At 38.2% G+C, this 18,287-nt stretch overlaps 1 protein-coding gene across 1 annotated transcript in view; it reads right to left on the minus strand.

Annotated features, from left to right (window-relative positions):
* The window catches only part of PPP1R21 (protein phosphatase 1, regulatory subunit 21), a 34,584-nt gene extending 17,136 nt beyond the window's left edge, over positions 1-17,448 (minus strand). Inside the window, exons 1-12 of the mRNA XM_009333613.1 lie at positions 17,394-17,448; positions 16,644-16,712; positions 15,861-16,007; positions 13,623-13,724; positions 12,767-12,931; positions 12,609-12,667; positions 10,151-10,245; positions 7,741-7,793; positions 5,395-5,544; positions 2,198-2,299; positions 2,034-2,122; positions 1,031-1,167 (exon numbers count right to left, since the gene is read on the minus strand). Of these exons, the coding sequence (XP_009331888.1) occupies positions 1,031-1,167; positions 2,034-2,122; positions 2,198-2,299; positions 5,395-5,544; positions 7,741-7,793; positions 10,151-10,245; positions 12,609-12,667; positions 12,767-12,931; positions 13,623-13,724; positions 15,861-15,995 (1,087 nt within the window). The 5' untranslated portion in view covers positions 15,996-16,007; positions 16,644-16,712; positions 17,394-17,448. The remainder of the gene's footprint in view (positions 1-1,030; positions 1,168-2,033; positions 2,123-2,197; positions 2,300-5,394; positions 5,545-7,740; positions 7,794-10,150; positions 10,246-12,608; positions 12,668-12,766; positions 12,932-13,622; positions 13,725-15,860; positions 16,008-16,643; positions 16,713-17,393) is intronic.
* Between the last annotated feature and the right edge of the window lie 839 nt (positions 17,449-18,287).

The raw sequence follows: 18,287 nt of genomic DNA on the forward strand, positions 1-18,287 counted from the left end.
ATGCCAGGAACCTCCCGGACTGCTTATGCCCTGCCGTGTTGTCCCTCCAAGAGATGTCGGAGTGGTTGAAGTCCCCCATTAGGGCCAGGGCTTGTGAACATGAGGCTGCTCCTATCTGTCTATAGAGGGCCTCATCTGCTCGGTCTTCCTGGTCGGGTGGCCTGTAGCAGACCCCCACTGTAATGTCACCTGTCCCTGCCTTCCCTTTAATTCTGACCCATAAGCTCTTGGTCAGCTCCTCATCCATCCCCAGGCAGAGCTCCATGCACTCCAGCCGGTCACTGACATAGAGGACGACACCCCCTCCTCGTCTCCCCTGCCTGTCCTTCCTAAAGAGCCTGTATCTCTCCATCCCAACACTCCAATCATAGGAGCCATCCCACCATGTGTCCGTGATGCCAATAAGGTCGTAGCCCTACAAGTGTGCGCACGTCTAACTCCTCTTGTTTATTCCCCGTGCTACGTGCATTTGCATAGAGGCATTTAGGTTGGGCCCCCGATGAAGGTGTCTTACTGGCTGGAGTTCCTTCGTGCTGCTATCAATAGTACTATAAAAAAACTGCAGTGAAAACCTATAAACCTATAAAAAAAACCCTAAAATCGTACTACAAAAGCCTACAGTCATTCCTTCTCCTCTACAGTTAACTATGACTATCTAAAATGTGGTACATGTGACTGCTTGGTAATTTCCAGGCCTGTGCCATGCCCATGTCTATCCAGAAGGAAGAGTGCAGAGCATTAAAGAAACTCTACAGCACACTCAGTCTCCCAGCCTGGATCAAAGAGGGTCCAGTATGACAGAGCATACTGCAGAACTCACTCGCCCCATAGTTTAGACTGTACCTAAAGAGTAACGTTAACATTGTTTTCCTCTATCATAAGAAGTGGGATTTTTTTTGTGTTTTTTTTGGTGTGGTTTGGTGTTTGGGTTGGGTTTTTGTAGGGTTTTGTTGTTGTTTTTAAACTGGTCTGAAAGGAAAATATGCCTTCTAGTCACAATGTAACCAACAGAGCCAAAACTAGTACTTACTTGGTAATGCAAGAAGACTAACGTATGTATGTAGCTTCTCAAAGACTGCAGTCAACCTTTTCATGTCTCTGTGTAGGTCCATATTTCTAGCTCTTAAAGCAGCTGTGCAAAGAGAAGACTCACACTCTTCTTCCAAACTAGGAATATATGAATTATTTTTTTTTTTAAAAAGTGAGCAATTACCTTAAAAAACAAGTTCATGAGTTTTGGAGTAGATAACTAGTGTTCTCTACATCCCCAGTCCAAAGCAACAATAGACTAGGAGTTTATTTTAGAGAGGTTAACATATCAGAATAACTTAGCAGTACATGAAAATTACTGCGTGCATGCATGTACAGTCCCCATTCTTAGGAGCTTCAGTCACAAGCCAGGAATGGTTTACACTCACAGCAAGGAATTGATTGCATCAGTTTAAAGACTTTTTCCTCTACTACGTATAATTTACCTTTTGCTTCCTAAGGAGCAGGGACAACAGATACAAAGAAGGCATAAACCAAGATTTTTCTTCTTCCTTAATCCAAAACCTCTTTTTAAGCAGTCCTTTGCACTAGTAATTCACCTCCCTTCGACCCACTCGGGAACAAAGATTTTCACTGCAGAAGGGACATGCATCTGGCCAAGTTTTACTACATTGCTGTATTTACTCCATGATAAATAATCTTCAGACAGGATCAAGAAATTAACAGTTTCAGTGTATCATACCTGAATAGTATCAACACTATTGAATAACATTAAGAAACATTGAAAATCTGTGCAGCTTTCATTAAAGTGTCATCTGTGAGAGGGGGGAAAAATAAGGCTTTAAAATACATGTTTTTAGCTCTAATACCCAGCTGCAAAAAACATGCATAACCTAAAGGCTCAAAAACCAGCAGGCAAAAAAAAAGTTCTGCCTTTTAAGCCAGAGTGCTTTAAGGGTTGACTTAATATTTGAGTTGTAGATGTTGACAATGCTGCATGCCTGACACTTAGTGCCCCTTTAATTTAATGAAATCAAAAGTACCTTTTTAACTGATAAGGAAGAATCTTTCTTAAAAAGCATAAGTAGGAAGCTAGATGTTCTGAGAAGGCCTTCAATTTCACAGCTGTTTCCTGGAAGGAAAAGCAACACATAAGTATTTTTGCTCGGTAAAAATCTTTTTCAATACTAAAAATAAGAAATCTTACCAGGACTGTCACAGTATCTTCTGTAATACTCTCAAACAACTGAAGCATTCCTTCCTCCAGAGGGCGAACATACGAAGCATTTTCATGAAGATACTGTGAGAACTGAGTACAGAGAGATTTTAAAATGGTGCTTACTGAAGGCTCTTGCAAACAGTTTCAAGTTAACAATTGAACGGTCCACTTTAGCAAAGCACCTGTCATCTTAAATGATCCCCAGGACGTCAATAATAAGATATAACAGTCAAGTGATGTACAGCAACCTCTTCTACAGGACAAACTCACACCTTGAGAGAAAGTGAGAAATAGTGAAGACTACAACGGAAGTCCAGGGAAAACCCCATCTAGGGCTTTGCCACAGCACCCTATCTCATTTTAACTGCCATGCACAGCACACCAAACTCCTGCTTTAAGTTTAAACATTCTTGCATTCCTTGCTCAACTCCATCAAATTAAGGCTAGATCCGTGCACCATTAAGCCACCAGAATAAACTATCCCACCTTCCTTCCAGCTGTTGTTTGCCTCTCAGCCCTTGTCCTGTGCATCAGCACAAACATTTGCACAGCTATGCCGTGCTGTGTAAAGTACTGAAGAACCAAACCCAGTTAAGACTGAGAGCAAGAGATACAGTTTAATCTTTATCTGTATCCAGTTGTCTTCAACATGGGCCAGTCAAAGTATGCTTATGCCAATGCAAAGGATGGAGCAGTAACTAATCAAAGGGAGAATTCTTACTTTCAAGAACTATGACAGGTTTGGGCAATTATGAAACTTTGGCCTCATGGAACTGCCTGACTTTGCCAAAAATTGCTTAAGTAAATTCTATGACTAATTTTGCCTTCAAAAAAGTATACCTGAGAACAAAGATGTTTACTCTTACACACAATCAAAACGTAACAGTCCTGTCAGCTTTCAATTTTGATACCACAGTATTACAAAAAGCTTTTTCCACAGATTGACATAGGTAGTCAAAAGTGATCTTGGTTTTTATTTTACCCCACAGAAAGATACCTTCACCTTTGATTATTTATACCACAATAGTAGCTAAAGATCCCAGGCAAATAGGGTACGAGAAATTTTCATTATTTCTTATATTATTACAGTGCAGTAACACAGTGTTAATAAGAGAAGAGAGATGCCAAGCTCTCATTCATGCATGCACAAATCTGGATGGAATTAGGGAAAATTCCTAAATCTAAGGAGGAAGAAATAACACATGCAGAATGCTCCTGACTTGTGTTGCAAGAGAGAGGACTGGAGTTATCTGGCACGATGCTGAAGACCCAGCAGAACCCAGCAATCCAATACTTAAAGAGAAAAGGAATACTTGAACCTGGAAGGGAATTGTCCACATCTACTCTGAGTGTTTGGTGGGGAAAATAGCTCGAAAGCGCCAGACAAGACCTGGAGTTGGGGAAAAATAAATCAGTGCAAGTGTGCTAAGCCACTACCTGACACTTGTCTCATTTTGTCTACTACATTAAGGGGAGGTTTTTGAATCACTCAGTGGAGGAGCAAAGATCACACTGAGAACACTTGCCAAGCAAACAGATAAATTAATCAAAAATACAGGAGCAACAGCAGCTTCAGTGAGTGATAAAAGATGCTTCACCACTGGAAAGTCATGGCAGGAGCCCTGAGAGGTAGCATGCACTGAGGCAATTAGGTCATGAATATACAATGGGGCAGACTACAAGAGACATAATTATGAAAACAAACAAAGCCTGAGCTACTGAATCAGAGCCAATTATCAGAAAAGGAGAATCAAATTACAGTTCTGATTAAGTTGCATATTTCAGCCCTGTGAAAGCACTTCTCTGCTGAAAAGTAACAAAGAAGTGTTAACTAGGACATTAAGAAAAAAATGCGTGAGAAGTGATGTCTAAGAAACCTGATTTTATTCCCTTAGTGTAAACTGCAGCAGTGTCTGTAGAATCCAATCACCACACTGGGCCACATAAACAAGGAGACAGTTCCTGCTCCAAAGAATTTGGAAGATGACAAAGCCACATAGTTTTCACAAGAAGGATATGCCATTTTGAGTACATTTGGTGGCAGGAGCAAGAAAATGTTGTTCTCAAACTAAGATCTACGCTGAGTCTCTGTAAAAGTGTATTCTTGATTCAAATAGTTGAAACAACTGCGAAGATAGAGTGGGATTTCTCTAGTGGATAAACACCTTCACAAGCATTTTTGTTGCCTGCAAAGAGATTAAAGGAGGTCCTCCCAGGAACGTTTTGTGATAGTTAACATTGCCACTACATGCATTGCAGCCATTTGATGAATGCAAATCAAGTCCATTTTGGTAGCTTAAGTCTGAGCCCTACAAACTACTAAATTGAAATTATAGTCTGAATCAGAAAATACTGCCATCCAGCAACTTAAATGCACATAGGTCCACCTGCACTATGAGTCAACAACTCTGATGTTAAAGCAATTTTATTGCAATTTTATTCCAAAGCATACGTATATGCATCCCACACAAATCCTTGTGGACAAAGTTCTTTTCCATGCTTCATGGCATAGAAAGTCAAAAGATGCAGCTTAACAGCTCTGAATCATACTCTCAGAAAAGTCTTCTCGTAGAGTTGCACAGAAAGAGACAGGTCAGGTTTCTCATAATAATTTCAACATGCTTTACAGACTTGAAGCTTCACAACACTTACAGGAAAGGTCTTTACACAAATAGCCCAAAATCAGATTATAAAGTTGTTTTTTGACAAGGAAACAGAGTCCAAGTTCTCTCATTCATAAGCCCACCTTACATCCAGTTTATTTCAAATTACAGTTAAACACTTTAAACACAGGACCTTCTGTCTCAATGTCTCCCATGCCCCAGTGCATTAATTAAGACAAGCATCTATTTAGCAGTGCAATATTTGTGTATTATTTTAAAATAAGTCAGCTGAACTTTTGACAAATGCACTTTAATTTAGCACTTAAAGCAAAGCCTTGATTTGACTATCATATTGCTCTTGTAGCAGAGGCACAGGGGAAAAGGATTCTCTGCAGCTACACCTTCGCCCACATTCAGAGAATTCACCCAATAGAAAAGACTTCTCATGCAGGAGGGGCTGCCTCTTGGGAAGACACTCATAGCATTCCAGTAAAGGTGGCAGAAATTTGCATGACTAACATTATTCACTCATTAAAGTCTACATAACTGAATATACTCGTAGCTGAAATCTGTAAGCTTTACCTTCTGATTTAACGGCGATATAGTGTCTGTTGCAGAATCAATGGGAAAGATCTGTACCTTCTGCTCAGTGTATGTATGGAAGTTCAAAAGAGCTGTTACAAGTTCTTGAACAAAAGCCAGTGCCTGGCCAGCAAGGTCTCGCAACTTCAGCTGTGAAGACAGTTATAAAGTGATTATATTTGACGTGTACCTATTTAAATATGAAAAAATCTATGGTTGGATACAAAAATTGCTATCAATGATTTCTTTCTTGTTACTAGTTCAGCCTAAAATACATAGCAGCAATTATCTTTAACTTAAAATTTATGACTAAACTACAATGCCACACAGAAGTGCATGTTTTTCTATGATGACAAAGTACATTTTTATTTCATATAACAGGTGATGCTTTGCCTCTGCTGCATTTCTCAAACTACAGGCCACAAGAACACTTAGAGGTTAGTACAATTAAGGAAACCATCTTTGAAATTAAGATTTCTAAAGACCAATAGACTAATTGCTGACAACAGCTCAGTTCTTTCAGTATGGTGATAGTGAGAAATTTGTAACATCTGGTTGTAAGGAAACCTAACTTTAATTAGTAAAAAACAATGAGGTTTTCTCCCAGAATAAAAGGTGTCTGCTTCTCTAACCAGTAACACTCCATTCTTACTCTCCCACCTGGACAGAACTGAGCTGCTGCTCATGAACAAGGCTGTTCTGTGGCTTTAGTGTAGTAGGAAGGTATCCAAGAAATGAATCCAAAATGGACCATTCTGAAAAAGCGAAGGCAACAGAAGACCGCACTGTTGTGATTTATAGAGGAGAGAATAAAGTTAAAGTGACATTTCAGCCAAGAATGACTTATTCTTCAGAGATGTATTCCTAATGCTTCAATAAAGTGTTAAATCAAGTGAATCTTGATTAAAGATCAGGGATGGTGGTGAGTAATTAATGTAGTCATTATACTCAGTTTGTGTATGTTAATTAGCTATGCAAGGAAGGAAAACAGACAATATTACTGCTTTGCTGTCTTTTACACTGCAGCCTGTACTAATACACTAGCATTTTGCCTCCACTGGCAAAGCCAGTCATAAAAATCTGTCCTGGAACATTTTTAAGACTGCAGATCTTGAAGCATGAGGCTGGCTGACATAGTGCTAGCAGAAAATAGCAAAGGGAGAAACTCTCCACACAATTATTCAGATTTTCCTTAGAACTCAGCAACAGGTTGATTTAAGGCTGCTTCCATCACAAAACTGGACAGCAGGTCACCTGTTCTTACAGCAGACATATTAGGAACAAGGTCTCTTTATAGGCACTTCTGAAGAAAGGAGAAAGCAACTATTTGAAATCTTTCTGCAGTGGCATCTGAATGTACTAACTTCGGTTCAAGGCATACCATACAAGTGAAGAGAAAAAACACTGAGTGCTGTGGAGCCCATCCTCAGTGGTACCAAAACAGGAAAATTTTGACTGCATCAAGATATCTGATTTACTACTGTAAAAAGCTTTCATGTATTTAGCTATTCACAGAAAACTAATGCTCATTTTCAAATACTGAGTAAACCACATTCCCAAGGAAATTGATGAAGTTACAGTAGTGAACAGAAACAGCTTCTTTTTTTTAAATAATATTTAAATTAATAAGGGTGATTTGTCTGCAAGTAAGAGGTGTTTTGGCAAGAAGTATCCCATAAAATGTAAACGAACCATGCAGAGTTCTCAAAAATACATGATTTATTCCTTAAAAGGATTATGACTAGTGACAAGTAATGTTAGCTAATACAGTATTCTAGCATACACACCAATGTATAGTTTACAAACGCAAACATTCTTTGGGGCTCAAGTCATGTGACTGAAGCTCAGTTTGAGGGAAAGGAATTTAAGATACCAAAACTACCTTTTTTCAACAAAAGCTTAAGACCTCTAAACTAATGTAGTTTTAACCAACTTGAACATTTCATTGTTAAAGTTCTAACTTACTGCAGGTTCGCATAGTAAGAGAATATTTTGTATAACTTTAGAGACAAATATTAAACCTTTTTGCCATTCTTTTTAGAAAGGCATGCCTGAGTTAATACCTACAGTGATCATCAGCCAGTAGTCAATGGATTAGCTCTAGTGAAGTGAGGTGAGCAGACAACGTGACTCCTTGACATAAGAACAGTATAGACTACCTTTTGAACAGTATAGACTACCTTTTGAAAAGCGCAGAGGCTCTGTGGACAGAAATTCCCTTGGAATATCATGGTAGTAGTAAGATAGTCTATCTTCTGCCATTTCAGGTCACTAAAACGACTGGTTTTATTCAGTATCTGTGTAGAAAGTTGCATCTTTACATATGAAGCCATAAAAAGTGCCTACCTGGTATCTTCTGTTGTGTAACGGTACATTCAGAGCATTGTATCGATTAGATTCTACAGGACAAAAATTGAGTTATATGCATTTATTAAATCTTCATTTTTTAAGAGACACTTATTGGTAAATAGTGATTTTTTTTAAATATAAAATTACATGAACTGTAATATTACTGCAATGAAAGTAATACTAACTAAAAAGATAGAAACAATTGGCTTCAATAAAGTAGGCCTAAACATCCTCACTTAAGAACCGTTACTGTGACTAGGTGGAGAGAAAGCACTTCTATACTTGCCTCAGACTGCAGAATCAAATTTAACTTTCTGAACACCCTGAATTTGATAGGTAAGAGCAGAATCCTCTTGCCCAAAGGAACAGTGTTCATCGCTAACAGAAGTGAAAATCTTTAAAAAAACCCTTAAAGAATTCAAGATGATCTTCAAATTTCAATTACATTCCAGGCACTGTCAAATAAGATGAATGTATTTTTTTTAATGGTTTCTACATTAAAAAAGGCTCCTGTATGTACTTGATTTGTTGATAATTTAGAAGATGTACTCTCCACATATTTCAGCATTTTGTTCCAGTTACAAAGCAACTAGAATTATTATTCAATTACAAGCAGGCACAATTTTTAAAGAGGTAGAGGGATATTTGTACCTAGAGAACAGCTTACTAAGTCTTATAGATTTAAAAGGGATCACATCCATCCTCAATTAAATGTAATAACCACTTCAGTTTAAAATTTGCACACAAAGGAAATTTACAGCTTCTTATTCCTTTTGTATCACTCACATTTGGCAATTAACACATGGGAAGAGGTAGTTGTATTCAGAACAAAAAAAACTCTGTCCAAAATCACCAATCCTGTAAGTAAATGCTTCAGAAAACTTTATCTTTCTACTCTCTAAATGATAGTTAGCAGTCAACAAGTGATTTGATGTTACTGAAACTAAAGCCAGCTGCTAGTTACATTTAAAACCAACTACAGAGCCTATAGCAAGACAGTTGGAATCCATAGCAGACAAACATTTCCTGACTTCTTATTCTTCTACCACTAAAGATCTGCCCACTATTTGCAGTGTTTTCTACACAAGCAAAAACATTATGCTATGACAGCTGAGTGAACAGATAAACAAGTTATTTGCATCAAGTTCTTGCTACAATGATAACCACCTGTAAAAAAGAAAATCAGCTAAAGCAGCCAGAGAAGTAGAAATAGGCATCAGATGCCAGGCAAAGTGATCTTTGAGAGGAAAGAAGTGAAAAGGGTATCAACTCAAGGCACCAACACCTAAGCATAACATGCTGTATGAGAGTCAACATTTCCCAAGGAGAAGATCATCTGGTGTTTCTAAGCCAAGACTCACTGGATTTCCAACCCAGTGGAGAACCTGGAAGGCTCACCCCTGCAACACCCTGCCAGATCAGCTTTTAGAGTACCTAAGGCTATTCAAAATGTCGTCATCAAGCTTTAAACTGAAAGAAAAATGCAAAAGCTACCAATAAAACCCACTGGAAATTCAACAGCCTGTTTTCACTTCTCTGCTCCTTCTCCACTACTTTCAGCTTTTTCACTATTCCAGGTCCTCCTAAGTCTCACTGCCAGAAGAGTACAGACTGCTGCCTGCCCAAGTACAACCTCGTGTTCAAGCTATTTACAAAAGCACCCAGTACACAGCACTGATCTGGCACATACTAACTGATTCTTGTACCAAAGCAACGCAAAGGCTAAGGACTCCTAATTTCATGGTATCCTCTGCACTCCAGTTTATCTAGTAGCAGTTGGAAAGGAAGCAGAAAAAAAGGTTGCTTCAGGTAGAAGTCCCCGAATTCAAAGGGTTTTTTTTCCCCTGAAAAGATGAACAAGTCTGAGACAAACCACAGATAAGAACTAGCCTGGGTGTTCTCTGATCAGAGATGAGACACACTGACAGACTTCCCACTAATACTAAGTGTAGACCGTTATTGATGCAGTGCCTCATTAAGTCAACACCTCTTGCAGCCACCAGTTTATCCCCATCTTAACTTACTGTAACTCTTGAATATACCCTGCCAAAAATAATGCTCTGAGATGAGTAACTAAAGTAGTCTTTGTGGAGAAACCAGTAAACTGACAGTGTTCTTTCATCTTTTACAATATTCTGTCAACACTAAGCAAGACAAGCGGCAAATTACTCAAAAGCCTTCAAAAGTTTTAATTTTCATTATATATATATAACTATAAAAACTTGATATATTAAGATCACTAAACAAGATTATGATGAGTATTATGAATACTTATTACAATTACCTGCAAGTGTCTGTTCAGATGTCCAACATTTCTTACAGCTAATACATCTTAATTCATAAGGAGTACTTCCTCCAGATGGATACCCAAAATTAAACAAGAAACCCAGACCAAGGCAATACGTACTTGTGTCATTAAAAGGTACTTTTTCATTGATTATGCATAGAGATTCTTCCAGTCTACTGCCCAAAGCTGCTTGAAGATTCTTTAACTGTTGCTGGCTAAACAACAAAAAGACAAACGAAAAACCACACACACACTGTAAACCTTTAATCTGTATCACTAACGCCATAGCTCACCATAAGCATCCCTTGAGTGTGCAGGTATCTGTCTCTTTCTAGAAGTTAAATAGAAATAAGACAGTAGGAATAAATATGACATAAAGGAGGAGAAATTAATATACAATATTGTATTTTAATCCCTAACAAATGCAGTGAAAGATCCAACAAATTGTTGTAAATCCTAAGTTCCATTCTTGAGAAGCTCAACTTACTTCAGAATTAATCTTTACATTATTTTCTAATTCTGCAATTATTGTATAAGCTATATGAAGATATTCTTTTCTACTGGAACTTGAATGGGAATGCAAAAGGGCCTTTAATTAGTTACTATATATCCAATGCAGTATTCCAATATGCAAGTAGTGAGTTGTCGATAATTCAGTTAACTATGTCACATCACTATTAGAAATATCTCACAAGCTTTTCAAAGCCCCATATTTAAACACTGCTATGATACAGCCTATTCCCACAAGACTTGGCAATTATGTTTCTGATGCGTTCTCAAGTGATTTTTCTCTAGATCTGCTTCGCTTGCATTTGATTGTGTATGTAATACACAAGTTATTAAGACTACTAATGTCATTAGTATAGATTCTTGAGGTGAACAGTAACATATTCCAGCATTATATACATGTCAAAGATCACTGCATATTGATTCAGACCAAATTTCACACCTTACCCAACTTAGGCCCCCAAATTCTTCACTGTTTTGCTTCCCATTTGACATCTAGAACTCCTGCACATATAGTGTGGGGGGGAAGGTGTCAAAGTGACAGTTTTTTCCTTTTTTACAAAAACATTTGATACGTGGAAAGTTGTCAGGACTAACAAGGAAAAAAGAATCCAAAATAGACGAGCAAGATATGAAGAAACTGGCCAATAAGTAGCTCATGCACATTAACAAACATTTTTCTTGAAAAGCAGCTCCAAAATTGCATAGAAACTGTACAGCATGAACCGCAGTAGCATTAGGCATGATAGAAAAACTCAAAGACAAACTGCAAGAGTACAGATGTTTCCTTTTTGTACTATGAAGGAATGGCAAACAAGTAGTTCGATTATGTTTCGGTTTACATTCTGCCCTTTAATTTTCAAGGCATGCAGGCTGTCAAGTCTCATATCCCCTGGCTTTCCTGAATAAAGCGTGGGTGTCAGAGGGAAATGGACCCGTTCCCCTGAAAGAGTGGGGAAAACAGAAGAGCAGTACTCTAAGACATTTTCTGTCATGTGTTCATTAGATACTGATTTCAGTGTTTAAAATAAAGAAGTGTCAGACTATTATTTTTAAAAAGCTTCCCTTCCTAAATGGTAGGGACAATTTCTTACACTGACATTAATTACCCAGTCATCATAGAACATGACAGACAAGCTCTGAACTGAATAGTAGCAAGATTAAGACTACACTTTTTCAAACGCCACAAAAAAGCAGAGAGCAGCAAAATACAGCTTTCATCCTCTTTTGCAAGTCGTTCTCAGTGAAACCCTGACCTGTATTAGAGGAGAGTTATTGGAATTCAAGTATCTTCGCATCTATCAAAATAATTGAAATACATACTTCAAGGTTACCATTTGAAAGAAGGAACTCTTCATCTGATCATTCACTATACATTTTATCCATTACGTTAAAGACCTATATTGCATATATATCTTTGAAAAAATGCACCTTAATAAATTCCAGAGAAGTGCACCCTAATTTGATTTGGCCCGCAGTCCTCAACTTCTTCCCATTTGCTACAACTTGTCTTCAAGACGAGGGTATTCCAAAACTAACACTACAATCCTTCAACAAAAGCTTTCGATATTCTAGCTGAGTGTGTTATACATGAAGCAAAAGTGATTGTTCCAGAAGCATTTGGGGTGGAGAGGGATTTTTGAAACTCTTTTCAGCCGGTTGTCTCAGCATACCTTACCCAAGCTTTGTTTTTAGAAGCAGTTTGTAAAAACTCACATATCTTTGTTTCATACAAGTTCAGTAGTTTCTTTACTTCTTATAGCATTCCATTACAAAAATTCTTCAAGCCTTCATCAGCTTCGCAGCTACTTAAAATAGTTTGGTGATAAAACTGCTCTTACTGAAAGTTGAATCTGTGGAATTGATTGACTAGTTACATACTCAGCAGAAGGAAAAGGGGTCTGACCTGCACAGTCTTGATGTTAATGTGCTGTTGACCAGTATTTTCAGTTTTATCAGAGTATTCTTTTTTCCTCTAAAGGTATTATTCTCTAAAAATAATCCAGTTAATCTTTTACAGCAGTTATTTCTTTAAATCAAATTTTTCATTATATTAAATAAAAACACTTACCATTCTTCGGTTCGAAGCCTACAGTCCTTAGCTTCTCTTTCTAGTGTCTGAGACTTGATCTTTATGCAAGAAGATAATCTCACAATGTAAGTACTGACACAGCAAGACATTTCACTTCAAAACTTTTCAAACTTGCAAGTAAGAGAAAAACTCCTTACTTCTAATTTGGCTTTATCATTCTGCAGCTTTTCTATGGTATCCGTGTATTTCCTCGTTAAACTGTCCACCACAGCTTGATGCTGGGCAGCATCAGTTTCCAAAACCTCAAGTCTAGTTCTCAGCTCCGCTTCTAAACGTTTGTGCTGCTCATCTGCTTCAAAGAACTAAAAGAAGAAAAGCAGAGCTCGTATGAAAGCTTCATTTTACTATGGAATCTAGTCCTTTGAGTTACACCAATTTAATTAGCCAGTCCAGGTTAATAACAAGTACTAGTTCTCAGACAAATAGAAATTTTATTATGATATTTACAGAGAAAAGATTCAGGAACTAAGTACTTTGTGTTTATTAAAGTTTTGTAGTACCAAGCATTCCTTAAATATATTGCCAATTAATAGTGAGTACCTGAAAAATTAAACTTGAGCCATAAGGTTTTTCTCAAGTTTTCTAAACCAAAGTGAAATGCATTCCATTTCGGTAAAGGAATTCCTGACTTAATTATGGCAACTTGCAGGAAATATTTTAAGCTTTAAGGCAATTCTGAAACAGTTAGTGAACTAAAGAAGTTTCAACCCAGTACCAACTATATGGCTATTTTCAGTAGAGTAGCTGTCACCAAGAGTTAAAAATCTAAATGAGAAAACACTTATTGTGTGAGTTATTAAGAATCTGAGGTCAAAATACTTTCTCATTTGCCCAGTGAACATCTTTATAAACAAGCTATCTGATCTAATCTACTGTTTTGCATACAACTAAGCTTCTAAACCCATTAGTTTTCAGATGGCATTTTATTTTCTATATCTTTGTTCGTGTGACCAGTTTTCTGAACTAAAAAGAAAGGCTAAAAGTTTCACTCACGAGTATATGTAGTCGTTCATTCTCTTCTATCTTCTTCTGAAGATCTTCATTGAAGACACTTTTCTGCTCTTGACTCAACTGAGATGAGGATTCTGCACTTTTCTAAAAGAAAGAAAATGCATTCATTATCTCCAAGTCTCTGGGGGTATTCCAAAGCCCATCCCCAAGTATATGAAAACACTTCCCATCGCTGATTCCCAACAGGGGCACATAAGTGTGTGTGTGTATATATATATTTCTTACTTACATTGATTAATATATCAAAAGGTACACATATTGCACACAGCATAAGCCTAAAAGCAGCACCGTTTCCTTCACACCGTTGTTCCTGTATAGTGGTAGAATGCTAACCCGATAAGGACTCAGGAAAGCCTATACTCAGGCGTCACATTCACACATGCATGAAGCCTCTTGTATGGGCAGGTGCCCATTTGACATCATTTGAACCTTGCATGATTCCATGCAGTCAGTAATATGAAACCCTACGCACACAGGTCTGTTTGGTAGCTGCGTATAAGGCACATCTGCCCCCACCAAGTGTCCAGGTGTAAGCTGGTCTGGTCTCAGCAGGGACAAGGAATAACCACTGAAAGTACACTATCCCACGGCAGGCTGGAGCACAAGGTGGCACTGGAAAACACAGGGTCTTCGCTGTCCGCCAACTACCCTGAGAATACAGACATCTCTCTGCCAACTGTTTCCTCATTTTTCACCCATTTAATCCAAAAGACTCAGAGACCACCACCAAATCCCACACTGCTGCTCTGCTGTACCACACTGCTGAACAAAGGTAGTACCATCACCAAACAAAAGGGAGACTGTTTACATTTAAACTTAACACCGGACTTCAAGTGCTTGGGACAGCTGGGACAGCTAAGACGCCTCTGCATTCGATGTCAGCCTATGAACTACAACACCCGAGATATGGGTGTATGTTCTCCTCCTAACAGGAGTGCAGTCTGACACAGATCATGTATCCGAATCCTAACCTAAATAGTTTTAGATGTGATTTCATGGTCTCCCAATGGCAAGCCTCTGAAGTAAGGGTGACATGGAATTTAGTGGGGGTGCATTCAATACAACGTACGTACTCAGCGAGGCCCTGCAGGTAAAACTAAAGGAAACATATTAAAAAGGTAGTACAAACACTTCTTAAAAAAAGAAATCCAGAACTATGCATTCTGACAGCTGAACAGAAAAGAAAGTCAGTGGCAATGGTCTGCAAAGCTACTCAAGCCAGGCTGAGATCCTTCAAAATTTGGAAACATGTCTAGTGAAGCGGTAAGTTACATAATATGAAATAAAAGAACAGAAGGGTCAAACTGCATTTTGAAGAACAATCTACTATGGTGCATGAATAATGTAAGTCAGAGGTACTATGCTTTTCAAGCAAAAAAACTGGATAGCAAAAAAATGCACGAGTTTAGGGAAAAAGTAAGGAAGATGATCATATTACTGATCAGTTGAATGATTTCTTTAATGTCAGTCTCGATAGCTACAGCATTTTGGGAGCTAACCAAAACCAAAAGATGACAGTAATTAAGAGGGGTTTCCTCATAAGAGGAAGGCAGCAAAGGATGCCTGAGAATTGTTTAAGTCCAGACACACCACCCCTGGAATTTTGATGTTACCTACAGAAGACATAGCTGATCTTAGACAGAACATGGTATAACCAGGTTTAATCAGCAAGCATTTTGGCAAAGAAAGATTGCAGTACCAAAATTATTCTGTCATTTTGAAATAACATAAGGAACACTAGCCAAAAATTTAGATTTCAAAGCATTTGACTTGAATTTACAAGATTCATGTAAGAGCCAACTAGAAAAGCTACAATCATAGGCTGAAGAGTTAACCATCGACATCAAAATTACAAAGCAAGGAGGTGGGGATAGCAAATGAGGGGTGATCAGTTTTCTTCATAGCAGTAGATTAATCAGAGTTCCAAGATCTTTCCCAGCTGTCTGAACACTTAATAAATACCTGGAAAGGGAGATAGCAATTCAGTATCAGTTAGCTGACACACTAGAAAGAAAAGTACAGAACTACTTAGCATATTATATGTATCAACACCTGTTTTGTGGGTATTTTCACTAACATCAGTTAATAACAGAAGTTCTGACAAAAACATTCAGCTCAACCCTTGACACAAAGCAACTACTGCTAGAAATATCAGGATAAGACATTGACAGGTGAGGAGCAGACATCTGCTAAGCAAGTTTTTTTGCCTTTAGCACATACCTTGTTCTTCTTGCCCCTAGCTTCGCTTAATGCAAGTTCATCTTGAAGTAACTCCACCCGCTTGGCAAGTTGCTGATTTCGAAAGCTCAAGCTGTCCATTTCTTGTTGCAGTTTTCTCAGTGATTGATCCTTCATCTTCAGTTGCTCCTGAATGACCAAGAAGTTTAATTTTAAACCTTTCACACTTACTTTCATACATGCTTTTAATAAGAAGTATCACTTTTAAAAAAGAACACATTAAAAAATTTTCTTCACTATTTGAACACTGAATAGGCAAAAAGTATTGCTTTTAAACTAAAAAACAGATTTCACTTCCTTGAGCTGCCCACAGATCACACTCAAGTAGGTACTTCATTCTAGAAGTTAATCATCAAGAAGCAACCTTACTTTCACACATGCTTTTAATAAGAAGTATCACTTTAAAAAAAGAACACATTAAAAAATTGTTTTCTTCACTATTTGAACACTGAACAGGCAAAAAGTATTGCTTTTAAACTAAAAAACAGATTTCACTTCCTTGAGCTGCCCACAGATCACACTCAAGTAGGTACTTCATTCTAGAAGTTAATCATCAAGAAGCAACCTTCCACTTACACAAAGTCAGCACCTACAGAGAACAATGAAGACTCGTTGCAGAACAGAAATTCTTTTATTAAATCAAAGCTCCTTCTTTATTCTTTTAATCACAATACTTTGAGCAAGAAGTATTCCCATTTACCCTCCCCATTTACCTATTTTGTCACAGCTTAATACATCTGACACGAGCAGTTTTTTAGAGATTACCTTCAGAGAAGCAGAGTTTGCTTGCTCATCTACAACCCCTTTTTTCAGTACTTGGTTCTGAGCTCGAAGCTGAAAAATAAAAGATGCCAATAACTATGCAAGACAAAGGAATAAATAAAAGCTATTCATTAGAATGTGCATAAAGCATCGTATTCTCTCATGAGAGCACCAGATGCACGCTTGTTAAAGTATTCTGTTCAGGTAGATAGTAGTGGTATCAGGTTGAAAAAAGTATACAATTCATATCCTGAATTGCCAAGAAACAAGCAGTTACTTTACCATCTGAATATTTTGGTCAAATAGAAGATAATTCTTACTCAATAAACGTCTTGGAAGATTAGTTACTTAAATATAGTTAAGGTTTGAAGAACAGTGAACAAACGTGGAAAAGTTGCAACTTTTTCCTTGACTAATCAAGTTCTTGCTCATATTCAGTGCTATTTTTGTCTCTCCCCTCTTCTCACCAAAACTGTTCATGACTGCTTCTGGAACATAAGCAGGGCTCACGACAAAGTCAAAATGTATCAATTCAAGAAGAGCTTAACTATACTCTAATGCAAAATACTTATTACTGGTAGCAGCAGATGATCCAGAGAGAACAGCTTGACAAACACTTCAGGAAAACGCATAAAAAGCATAGAAGAAAAAGCCCTCCAAGACTTACTTATATAGTTCACAAATCTGAGCTAAAATCACTGCGGTGAGAAGTGATACTCAAGAAATCTATTTCCCAGTCACTTCACAGAGTACCTCTGCCCTGCAGCAATGAGGATACCGACAGTTCCATCTTCCTAGTCCTTGATAATTGCTTGAATCCTGGTTTCTTCAATGGCAGTTTCTAGTCATTTGACATGTTTGAGTCCAGCTGTCCAGATATAAATTAAAAGGGTTTGTATAGTGTTTGGGAATACCTCTGGCAGACGCACAAAAGGCAAGATTCAGTGTAAAACAGCAATGGCTAATCTTTTCAGTCTGACGACTGAATATATTTGAAAGGTCAAAAGTCAGTTGACATTGCTAAGCAGAGGCTTTTGCCCTGCACTATTTCCACTACGCTGCTCAGGCATCACAAAGGCAAGAGAAGAAACTTGCAAGAGCACCACAGAAAGACTTCCAAGCACAGGGTTTCCCTAGCAAGAAAGAGCAGGGCAGTAGTTTTCTATGCCTTTTTTCTGCCACAGCTGCTAATACAGGAACATGTCAGGTGCAGTGAATGAACTAGCTCAATCGTGCTGTACTGAGATACCCAAGCTGAAGTGTGATCCACCAAAGGCTGACACAAGTTGAAAGAGCCTTTTGACTACTACTTCCATCAGGGTTGTGTGAGAGAGCCAGAAGCTGCAACTCAAGGGGAAGAAGAGACTCTGAAAACACGCATCCTTCTGGGCTGCTCTGTGAACTGAGAAGGAAAGCAATCCTTTGGCACGTACTTCCCTTGGCACTCCTTGAGTCTATCAAGCTCTCGTCTACCTCTCTCCTTGGCTTCCACAACACAATTAAGTGAACAGGCAAATAGCTTCCCAGGGCTAGTCTCCATTTCCACCTGCACACAATAAACAGCCAATTGAACAACCGGTCATCTGCGCAAAAAGGAGAGTTATCTGCAAAGGGGATCCCCACAATGCCCTGGAGTTGTTGCACAAG

This window comes from Pygoscelis adeliae, unplaced genomic scaffold (genome assembly GCF_000699105.1).
Source record: "Pygoscelis adeliae isolate BGI_AS28 unplaced genomic scaffold, ASM69910v1 Scaffold1, whole genome shotgun sequence".
Classification (NCBI taxonomy): Eukaryota; Metazoa; Chordata; class Aves; order Sphenisciformes; family Spheniscidae; genus Pygoscelis; species Pygoscelis adeliae.